The 12,244-nt window shown below is 42.1% G+C and overlaps 1 protein-coding gene across 1 annotated transcript; it reads right to left on the bottom strand.

Moving 5' to 3' along the window:
* Positions 1-1,557: 1,557 nt before the first annotated feature.
* LOC105694053 (vesicular acetylcholine transporter) lies at positions 1,558-11,174 on the bottom strand. The gene is made up of 3 exons (XM_012414384.3): positions 10,890-11,174; positions 9,167-9,355; positions 1,558-7,021 (listed from the first exon to the last, which is right to left on the bottom strand). Exon 3 carries the CDS (start codon positions 6,874-6,876, stop codon positions 5,047-5,049), a length of 1,830 nt encoding a protein of 609 aa, XP_012269807.2. The 5' UTR covers positions 6,877-7,021; positions 9,167-9,355; positions 10,890-11,174; the 3' UTR covers positions 1,558-5,046.
* Between the last annotated feature and the right edge of the window lie 1,070 nt (positions 11,175-12,244).

The following is a 12,244-nucleotide window of genomic DNA, read 5'->3' as shown; positions in this document are numbered from 1 at the left end:
GACAAATAATGACAAATCGTGTATACAGAAATTCCGGTGCACACAACAATGGTGTATCTCCCATAGGTATCGAAGTTGCGTTGCGATGCGGGTGGTACCTACGTCGAGTGTTACGTAAGTCCGTGCGAAAAGCTCGTAATCCGATTAGGCGCCTCATTGGCCAACTACACAACACCGAGCTTGGGGTCTTCCGGCGAATAAATCGACGGTTTTCCTCTACCAGACTCACAATTCGTGCCTCACCTCTCTCGTGGCATTTTTTTTTTTTTTTTTTTTTTTCTTTTATATTCATCTTTTTTTTCTTCTAGCGCCCGAATATTTTTTTATCTCTGAGAGTGAAAGGAAGAAAACTTTGTCTCGCGGATAAAAACGTTTTACCGAACGGATTGAATTTTTCTCTGTCATTAAAAGTCGAGAAATAAAAAAGTAAATAAAATGAAGTTTCATCTGGATAAAAATTTGTTTAATATTAATCTGATGCACGAATGAAAAATTCTTTTTGATCGACTATAGTCCTTTTCGTGCAGTGAAACTTTCGAAACGTTTCAATTTCATAGGGATGGAAATTTAATAGAAATTACGTCATTTGAAGAGAATATTTATTTCATCGAGTGTATATTTTCCCTTCCACGGTATTCGGAGGCGTGCATGACGACAGAAGGGTCACGAGCGAAGCGAGGTACTACGACTACTCGCTTACTCCACCCTTCGAACCGCGCCCTAATATAAATATTATTGCATTTTGATGGGGTTACGTTGACACTGGTCCCTCGTACAGGCTTTGAGCTCTAAGTAGGTAAGGGATGCTACGTGTTACCGTTCCTTTCTAGTTTTTTTCTTTTTTTTTTTTTTGTTTTTCATTAGATCGGAGTACCCCGTGTCACGTGGCTCGAGACAATACCTGGGATTCAACCTGGGGCTTTATGTAACCAAAGTTGCAGGGGACACTTGTGCTCCGTCTATCGGTTTATGCATGTGACATGCGAAGCATTATTCATACGCTTTTCGAATTCCAACCCTGAATCCAATTCACATCCTACTCGAACGATGGTTAAGTATCTGAAGAATTCATAAAAAATTTTCATTACCTTCTACGGATAATGATGATTCGCGTCTTTGTGTATTTGATATTTTTGCGCTTTTCGATCGCCCGATAATCTTTTTACGCTGGTACAAAAAAAATTTGAAAATTTTTCAAGAGCGTGAATATAAACTAGTCGAAGGTGTTAGATAGAGTCGGTTTCCTAGATTTGGTTTCTTTTCAACCCTTGAGAGTTTTCTATACACATCTACCGCATGAGTTATAGAGTCTGCGCGAACTATGAGAGGGATGTTTTGAGAATAATAGGAATAATTGACTGAAATTACGGAAACTGGAACTAATAGAAAATCGATTAGATGACAATGGATAATTCGTTCAATAGCGAAAGAAGCGATGCGATTTATATTGTTAAAAATATGGATAACCGAATCCCCATATTTTCGCTAAATTATAGATATCTCCAATTGTAGAAATGGGGTGTGTATGGTAAATTGATTAAATTCGGAAAAGAAATATTCTTCGGTAACAATGACGTTTTAATAACTGGTTCAACAACGTTACAGTGGCATAGGTAAATTACATACATTCTTACATTTTCTATGATATATCGTTACCTGGGTCTGATACGGTTATACGTATAAATACCAACGTATCATATTGATATAAATAAATTTTAATAAATACATAATATTACGTGTAGCACATATAATGATATGCTTCAGAATTTCAAATTACTTTCATCGATGACTTTCATTTCGTGATAACTATACGTAATAAATACATGCTGAAATAAATAGATTTTTCTTTTCTTTTTTCTTTTTCTCTCTCTTAAAACGTCTACGGTCTACGTAAGTAATTTTTCTTTATCTTGATTTTGGTTTTTTTCTTTTTTTTTTTCCCCCTTTCTTTCCCTTTATCTTTTGTTCTTCACCTTTAAATAGCGATATGCAAACACGTATGTAAACACATACGTATCACGTGTACGTATGTGAAAATATTCGTGTACGGTGATTTAGCAATAAATATATAATTTTATGATACAGCAGGCATATGTTTTTTTTTTTCTTTATCATTATTAAATCATCGTTAAGGGAGGATAGAATTTTTACCCTAATATTTACAAGAGATTGAAGAAGCTAACACCGTCAATGTATTTTATCTATAATACATATATATTCGTATATACGTCTTTATAATTTATATAATATATTTATATTCATAATGTATATTATTCATTATTTATCAGACTAGATATAGTTTGTATAGCCAAGTTATTATATTCAATGTTGTTGTGTTGTTTATTTTAAATATCTAGATATATATTTATGTTGTACATAGTATATATAATATGTATGTATGTACGTGTCGTATATAGTAATCACTTTTTAGATAATATACGCATACGATACGGGGAACATGAGCGTATATATAATAAGTATTCAAATAGAGTGTTCAGCTTAAATAAAATATCACATTCCAAAATAATACTCGGAAACCCGAACAAATTATCATCGAAGTATAAGAGGTATATAGTAGGATTTGTTTGTCAGTTCTGAATAAACAAATAGCATCCTTCAAATTATTCAATAAATGTCGAAGTAAAACTATACGATGATCGTATCGGTAATAATAGTAACAACAACGGTTATAATGATCGTAATGATAATAAAAATAACGATAATAATAATATAACCTACACTCGCGATAACCATTGTAATTTTTTTTTCTTCTCTTTCTCGTCAACGAATTGAAATTCGGAAAAATTATTTTAAGTTTATCAAATATTTACAAAACGCACATGGACCGTTTCAGATGAATTTTATCGCAATGTACATATGGAAATAATTCTAATCGCCGATGTGCTTTGCGCCAATTGTTATTAAGTTATCGGTTATGAATTTATTTATTTATTCCATCATTTTTTTTAGTTCGATTTTTCGGAGCACCTCATATTGATATCCCACAAAGATTTTGCTGACCTTAAATTTTCTACAATATCTTGTTTCAGAAAAACGTCGATTTGTCACCGATAACCCCGACCCCTCGATTATTCTGGCATTTACGGCTCGAAGAGAAAATTTTCAACTTACAAGACTTGACATTGAAGTGATGGGCGTTAAAATCACCACATCGGCTTTGTTATTTTTTCCAAAGGTGAGATTTATCTTCTTCAACGTATTCTACCTATGCATTTTTTATTTTTGAAAAATATAAAATAGCGAATTGAAATCGGGAGAAATTGAATCATCGATAGAAAGTTTGATTCTCGTGGGTCTTTGGGGTCGCTAATCACGATTTCGGTGTTAAATTCGATAAGTCTGAAATGGCGGAGCAGATTTGAGAAAAATGATCCGATTAATGTAGAACTCCATATTCTCGGCTTGATCGTTATCGATTAAAGATCAATCTTTCGGAATCAGAAATTGTAGACTCGAAATAACGGGAGTAAATTCTATGGCTGGTGTTTTTTTGGTATACCTTGAAATGAATTATCGAAAATTGAAAGATTTGTGTACGTTTGTGTTATAATTTGACAGAATTCTCTTTTCTTATCGAGATAATACCCGACTACTGTTAGTAGGTACTGCGGAAAATTACCTGTATACCGATCGAATCTAAAAACAATATGAGAGAGTGCAAAGCATGCCCATTGAAATACAGATATTATGCGCCTCCTCAACGTACTCTTAATCGTTAGCTCACGTTACAATATTTTATACGACTGCTTACGCCCTACGTTACGATATTTGTTATTTTACCTTAAATATGATTAAAATGATCGAGTGTCACATCTTGATTAGAACTATCACCGGATAAGGGATAGTTTGATCTACCAAGATCGTTTGAATATATATGTGTTTTTTACAAAATTGGTAATAATAAAGATGTAACACTGTTTCTACTTTTCTATGTATAACACCTTACGAACTATTTGGGGCCCCTGATGTGGGACCCTGATATGTTATCTTGGTTCAGCAACTGAGATGTCGAACATAATTTGAAAAAAAAAAGAAGACGAAAATATACAACCTAACTAGTCCGCGACTCGTTCGACCAACGAAGTATATTGACGAGGATCCCTTGCTGACTGGGAAATTCGACCTTTCGACCTTGGCCTTCCGAACGAGCACCTCCTAGCAAGGGTACGTACATATATATATATACACATAGATCTACCAACCCTTCCCTCCTCAATCTTCAGTTTTGTATAATTTTCAATACACCCCTCGACACCCGAGGAAATTTTTCATTTACTCCAAAAAAGGGGGTCGTCCTAATTGAAAAATCTCGAAACAAACACGCAACCGTTCATGTATCTCTTCACATACACCTTTTGCACCACAAACTTACTTACATTTCACTCCCTGCTAGACTGAATTTTTTTTCAATCGAAACTCGATGGTACTTCCACATCGTCGCGAAATAGTCTTCGACCAATCTTTTCTAAAGGAAACATCCGAACGATGACCTATCTGCGTAAAGAGTCGATGAGAAAAAACAAACTAAAATGAATCTAATAACGATCACTCTAGATTTATTTCAGACAACGTTTTAATATTGCACCACATCTAAGCGTTTTCTCGAGACTAAAATTTTCGTACCAAATATTCGAATGTTTTACAAATTTTACTGTGAATTTCGGATTTTCGTTAAACGAAAAATAAGTAACACCAATTGAAATTAACTCGCAACACTGTACACGAACACGTTATCATTGAAATATCGCGGGGTTCGATGTGAGATGAACCTGGGATGGAACGTTGCGGAGAATAGTAAAAAAAAAAAAAAATTAAAAAAACTGAGAAAAATGAAGAAACAGTGACAGGAAGCGCTGACAACACGAAACATCTACTCCATATCTTTTCAACTCCTCGAACATCTCACACTCGATCTTTCACTCCAAATATCTTGACCGCACGCACTCCTTCACCGGTTATTGCTCTGTGGTTCTTAAAATCAGTAGTTTTTGAATTTCGCTAGAATATTTAAAGCCGACGAATTCACTAAAACATTCCCTGCCTGAAGGGATTGCTGTCACCAGCCGGTTTTTCGGGCTCAACTGGTCTTCTGAAGGGGTTCGCGTCACTCGTAACTTCAGGCTGCTGGTGCTGCGACTGACCATAGCTCGTTTGTTGTCCGTAACTTTGTTCCGTTTGTCCGTAATTCCTCGGCTGCACGTTATAACCCGGTTGGGATTGCTCTTGCTGAGCTTGGGAGGATATTGCGTAACCGCTTTGAGCTCCGTAGCTGGTCGGTTTTTGACCGTAATTTTGTTGTTGTTGTTGTTCGTAACCCCTGGCCTGATTGTAACCGGAACCGTTGTAGTCGCTGCGCGATTGGTTGTACTGGTCGCTCGAATAGTCGTGACCTTGATCAACGTTGGTCTCGGTTCTTCCCTGGGTGAGATGATTGCCGACGTCCCCGCTGACGGGTCTCTGTTCCTGCAGGACGTAGGTTTGGTACTCCTTGTCCGGTGGATCTTGCATCAGAACGTTCGCCTCGTCTTGGAATGGCTTGAAGTCGTAAATGTGCCTGAGGTAGTAGAGAACCGGGGCGTAGAGTAGATTCGAGAAGGCTATACCGAAGTTAAGAGCGGTGAATCCGATGGCCTCCACCACACCACCGGCTATTATTGGACCCACGGCGTACGCCACGCTGTACGATATGTCGGCGATGGCGTAAATGCTGCCGTAAACCGACACGTATCGGACGTCCACCAGATATCCGAGGGTCGGGAGGAGGGCCGTGTCGATCAGCGCGATACCGAAACAAATTCCGCAAATCGGTATCATGAGGAATTTGTAGGAGGTCGAAAATGGTATTATGAAACAGCAGACACCTTCGAGGGCCAACCCTCCCGCCGCCATCAGCCACTGATGCTGAGGATACCGTTTCGCCATTTTCACGGTTATTATCACACCGAAAACGTGCGGGAAAAATGCCGGGAGCCAGATCATTCCCATTTTCCAGTTATCCCTGGTGATGTGATCCTCCATCCAAAGGGAAATCGTGGGCTCTAGAAAAGCCAGAGCCACGTTCGACATCATCAAGGCACCGGCGCACACCGCGATGTAAGGATCGATGAACAGACGCCAGATGGGAATGGTCGGACTCTGCTCTCTGTGCCTGTCTTTCAGCTGATCCTTCAGCGGTTTCATGACCAACAGAAGCATGAAACCGTCCATTAAACTGACGAAGGCCAATATCAAGAACGGCATCTCCTTACCGGCGAATTGGTAGAGGGCACCGCCGAACGGAGGTGCCACCAAGCAACCGAAGCTGATGAAGGCGAGGGCGATGCCGAGGGCTTTCGACCTTTCGTTCTCCTCGGTAAAGCGATCGGCTATCATTGCGAGTCCTGCCGTGTCGGCGAACGCGGAACCCACGCCCTGCAGGCTCCTGGCGAAGAACAATACGCCGTAGCTCCTACCGCAGGCGAATACAGCGGTGGACAAAAACATGATCGTCAGTCCTATCATCATTGGAATATCGTAGCCGATCCTGTCGATCAGAGCACCGGAAAATGGGTTCACCATCAGCTGGACGATCGCCTTGGAAGCGAACAGCACACCGGTCGCGGAGTCCTGACCGTGGTGACTCGGTGGTCCGGTTACCGTGCTGTTCGTTTCCGGTTCGTCGCTGAATGCCCCGACGTATTTCAGATAATCCGGTATAATCGGCACTATCACCATGTACAACATGTTGTCCAATAGCAGAGCTATGGACACGATAACGAGGATCAATTTTCTCTGTGACTTTGGTTCCTGGAGTTTCGTCCAGACGACCTCCTTTAGCTCGCCGAACTCCATGTTGATTATTGGTATCGTAGTCATGGCTGCAAAGGCCCCGAGTGGCGCAAAGCGCCCGGGCCCACCGCGATTCGCTGACCCCAGGGGCCAGGTCAATAGGCGGTAACCTTGACGAACCCGAGCGATTCGACTGAGGTGGCGGCGCGCATCAGGCCAGGTCGGGGATTACCTACAACAAATAGCGCAACAACAAGTCCGTTAGCTCACGGCTAAAGAAATCATCGTTAGGAATTTCAAGGTTTTTTTGGGCGTTACTTGTTTTTTCTTTTTTTTCTTTTTTTTTTCTCAAGTTTCTGGATTTTTCAGGAGAGGAGCCCTGGCCCGGCCATCAGCGCAACCAACCTCGCCGCCACGTCCCCTTCTTCGGGGTACGTGGTAAAGTCTCTGAATTTATTCTCTGCTCGCGAAAACGATTCGCACTCGGAATTACACGATACCAGCTGCAGCGATCCTGTCAATTCAGTTTTCAACTTTGATCCATTTTACTTCACGCACGTCGTCAAAAACTCGACGTTTACGATACACACTGATATCAAGCTGCAGGCCAAAGACTCCCCTCGATTACCAGCGGCGATCGAATCGTTATTGTTATTATTATTATTATTATTATTATTATTATTTCCTAGAGCTAGACTCCAGATGACATGATGAATTTCGGCCGGGACATCCGAGTCTCGGTTAAATTCCGCACGATATCACGGGCGGTTAGCATCTTCCCACAGGTTTCCTGTCGGTGAACAAGAGCCTGCAAGCACCGGGCGGCGTGTCCTCGAAACGTTTCCGTTCTCGCGATAGTTTTAACGTTACGTAAAATTTACCATACTACCGTATCAGATGGTGAACGTGATTTACGAAATCCCATACGAACTAAATAAAGGTTGACTAGGCGATCGCGTGACTCTTACGATCGACCGTTGAGGGTGCCGTTCCTCGTTAGTTCGTACACGCGACCGAACCGACCCCCGTCCCCGCGAGAAAGGAACGAGCTACGAAGTACCTAAAATCTATAGTAATCGAAATCCCTGACTATTTTCTTCTGGAAAATCACCGCGAAAATATACTCCGTCTCGTCGTCCGACGAAAAACGGTGGAAAGAGAAGCACAAATAAGGGTATATACACCGGATTCGTCCGAACCGCGCGAGCAAGAACCCTTAATTAACGTTGGCCATTAAAAGTTTTATTCCCTAGCCGCTGATGGGGGGGCGTCGTCGCTCGATCCGAAGCACCGCTCATTTTCGCTGCGACGTCCGACGCCGATCGAACGAAATGTTCAACGATAAGAGAAGGCGATTTCGAGGCCTCGATGTATTCTCTAATTTATCCACAAGTGGGCATTAAGGTGGACGATAAAAAAAAAAAAAAAAATTATTATTACAAACGTGACGATATCCAAAACTTGCGGATAATCGAGGATCCAGCATTTAAATGAAACACCAAATCTCGCGACGGTCCGATAATTAAACCGTCACCTTTGTTTGACCTTTCACGAGCTTCGGTTTTTTTTTTCTTCTCAAGCAAATGACCGTTATCCTCCCGATGACCGGAGACATTGGTCATCGTCCGATGGGAGGCGAGATAGACGGTCACCCTTTCATTGAAATTAGTCAGTCGCATGGTGTCCATGTGTGCGCGTAGTACCCGTACCGGGTATTTATACTCGTATGGTTTGATCTCTTGGGAAATGATACTGCAAGCCGGTTCCCTACTTAATTAATTGTGCCACGGTTCGTCGATGCTTTAATGTTTTAAAGTATTTACTTAGCGAATGAACGAGGGTTACCCCCGGCTTCTGGTTCCGGTGCTTTGCAGCACCAGGCTATCTGACAGGTTCGGAAGGGTGTCTAAGTACGCGTTAGCTGGATCGGGCCCGCTGCAGAGTTCAAAAAAAAAAATTTCTGACGTCCGTGAAAAATGAGAAAAAAAAAAAAAAAGAGAATCAACGCTGGACAGTTTTCCGCATTGAAAACTTTCTAAAAGTATGCGGTGGTCCGACCCTACGGGATCCGATCGTCGATAATATCGATTTGTCAGATGAGAACCGTTGATCTCCAATTTTTGAAAGTTCATCGACTGATCTGAAGCCGCGCACGTGCCGTTCGCAATCAGGAATCGTTAATCTTTGGAAAGAGCCTAGCGATAAAATTAGCATAATTTTATAAGTCTCAACTGGACGGTGAAAAGCGATACTGCATACGATACGGCGGTGCAATGAGGGAAAGTGTTTTTTTTTTCTTGTTTTTTTTTTTGTTTTTGTTTCGTTTTTTTTTTGTTGGATGCGTATCGTAAATCGAACGTGAAATTTTTCGACTCACCAGAGTTGTCAGCGAATTTCTGTCGCAGAGAGTTAGCGAGACGCTGGGGGCCCGCCAATGGCAAATTTGCCAACAAGCCGCTCAGAGTTGGGCCCGTTACTTCCGGGCCTTCGTCCGAGCCACTTCTCGTCTCCGTCGTTCGTGTCGTACCCTGGCCCTCCACCTTTCTTGCCGCGACCTTGACCGCGCCTGTAACATCATACGCCAAATATTGACCATTCCGTCGAATTACACTCATCGAGATTACCCGGTCAAAAGACGAAGAAAAAAGGAGTGTTCGACGACGAATGAAATTTTTGGTCGAGCCGTTTTTCTTTGTTTTTTTTTTCTTCACCTCTCGTACGTCGTCGCAGGTATTTTCATGGACTAACGTGTACGATTTCAATGAAAATATCGGGTGCTCGATGACGTATGTGTATCGCGTAATAAAAATAGCGAGTAAGCCAGAGCAGAGGGTAGGATGGTAACCGTGATGGCTTCTTGCTTTTATATAGCTTGCGGAGCTTTCGAAAAGCTATACGCAGGGTCGAGGACGCGCTTATAGACGCGAGGAAAATCGACACGTGAAATCGTGTCGCCCCTCTTTTCGTTCGTCGTCGGATCAGATTTGGGGTATGGTAAGTTGGGGCTGGGCGGAGGGGGAGGGGGACGGAAAGTCGGAGGGCCGAGGAGTTGACGCAGTCGATAAGAGGGAAAATAGAAAAATAAAAAAAAAGAAACATTCTACAAGTAGACCGCACGAGCCGTTATTGTAATCTGAACGGTGAACGAACGGTTTCGTAATTGCTGAATACTGTAATTTCGTAAATGTGCGGAATATTGTATATCAACATCAAGGAAAACAAAATCAACGTCGTAACCGTTTCTCTCGCCGTAATCCGTATTCCGGTACGATTTTAATTTGGAAGCTGTCGAGGGTTTATTTCCAAAGTGAAGATGAACGCGGTTCAAAGCGCGCAATATACCGATTGTGTCAGCGTCAATCGTTTCTGTTTCGAATCAATTTTTGCCGTCACCGGAAATAGAAGACAATATTAATCGCTTTCATGTCAGATGAACTCGACAATCTAATTGTATAATTTATGTATTCAACAACTTGAGGGAAACTCAAGAGACAATAAAAATTGTTAGCGAAAATAGATGTCTGAAAAAACGTTCGGTTTTACGGACGACGATGTTCAGAAAATATTTGATCCGATAAATCTTGGGGAAAATAATTTAATCAATTGAAATAAAAAATAGCTTGCCGCGCACTATCGTTTAAATAATAGGAACAACAAAAAGGCAAAAAAAAATATCGTAGCGATTTCAGTCGCTTCAAAATTCAAGTAACAGCGTTCGCGGTAGATGATTATTATGGACTTTTTGCATTACCACATTTATTAATTACCGGATTAAAAGTTAATTACGACCGTCGAAGAACGGGGTGAATATCTGGGAGGGCGTTACCCGTCTTGGTTTCCTTGGAACTCGTCAGCATTTTCCGGGAACACCTATCGCCTCGGAGGAGGATGAGAGAGAAAAGGAGAAGAAGGGGAGGAAGGGTCATGCGAGATACGGGATAACGGTGAGCGATTGACGAAGATTTCATAGAGCCCGTTCGAAATCGCATTGAAAAATTATCAAAAAAAAAAAAAGTAAAAACAAAAAACACTCATTCGAACAGCGCAACGTACGAAAATTTTAAACGAACGGTGTTAAATAGGTGAAAAACTTTACTTACGTAGACCAAAATACTCCCGGTAACAAAACACGCGGGCACCCCGTCACGACGTGTCTCTCCCTCGAGGTAGCGTCGGGACGTCTGTCGTCGGAGGTGTCCCCGCCACCGGGTCACCCGCACCCCTCTCGCCACCCCCTTACTCCCTCGCGAACCCCGTCGAGGGCGCAGCCGCCACCCGGAGCAATCCGGGATTGGTTAACGGTTCGTGCGTCAGCCCCCTGGTGCGAGGAAGGTGGCCAGGTACGAAGACTGCCGGTCGATGATGCCCAGTATTTCTGTCCCTAGGTCGATACCTCTCACCTGTGAAGTAGTGCGCGCGGGTGAGCGGGCACACGGAGGGTAGGAAGGGGTTAAGAACTCAGTGTTTTTCAACCTGGGGGTCGTCCAAGTGGGTTTGAGTGTCTTCCAGTTGACCCCAAAGATGCTTACGCCACACTCCCCTCTTACAGCGGCGAAACTCTTCGAATCGCACCTTCCGGAAGGTCACCGTTCCATTTTTCTCTTCGTCTTCGTCTCTTCTCGTTCTCCTCTGATACGCGCGATTCAGACGAACGCGAAACGACGCGGGAGGATATATTTTCAGCCGTTAAATAGGCGTTTGAGTCTCCGACGCGGGACGTCCGGTCCTCAAGTTTACGCCGGAGGACAGGTGTAGAAAATTCTTTAGCCAAAGGTTGACCGTCACTGCGACGTTTCGCCTGCTAAAAAATGATCCTCGACCACCGACTTTTTCAACACCGAAGATTTCACGGCGATATAACGGAATGGAAATGATATTTGAGAAGGGCATAGGGTCCCACCCGTCAACCGTACGACTCCCTTTTATTTTAAGGACTGATTATACCTGCTACGGTTGTGCAAATGTATATCTCTTGTATATACATGAGTTCGTAGAGCTTGCGCGGAGAAGAAGAAAAGCGCGAAGGGATGAGTTCATTGAAGGCCGCCATTTTAATTTCTCGCTACGAACATATCTCCACACCATACACACTCTTCCGGGCGTTCATTCAGTGATGATAATTTACCCCTGCGCCACCGAAAAGATCCTCGCCAAGGTTTTTCGTCGTCTAATTTTACCTCCAAATTTATAAATGGAACTCTCGATGATTATCTTTTTTCAATTTTCTTTCCCCATTTGTACGACAATCTCAATACACCTGAAAAAAAGCGAGAGCGATTCGATTTTTTTCCTCGAAAATATTTTGGCAATTGGTAAAATCTTTACCGCGAATTTTTCCTACATTGAAATCTCTTCGTTTGGGGTGAGAAAAAATAAGTAATCAAACGACATCGATTGGGGGTCACATTTTAATAATATCAACAGATTCCGCAGATTATATAAATATAAAAAATAA

The sequence above is a fragment of the Athalia rosae genome, chromosome 2, assembly GCF_917208135.1.
Source record: "Athalia rosae chromosome 2, iyAthRosa1.1, whole genome shotgun sequence".
Taxonomy (NCBI): domain Eukaryota; kingdom Metazoa; phylum Arthropoda; class Insecta; order Hymenoptera; family Athaliidae; genus Athalia; species Athalia rosae.
The sequence above is the reverse complement of the archived record's forward strand: the minus strand, read 5'-3'. Positions and strand labels throughout refer to the sequence as shown.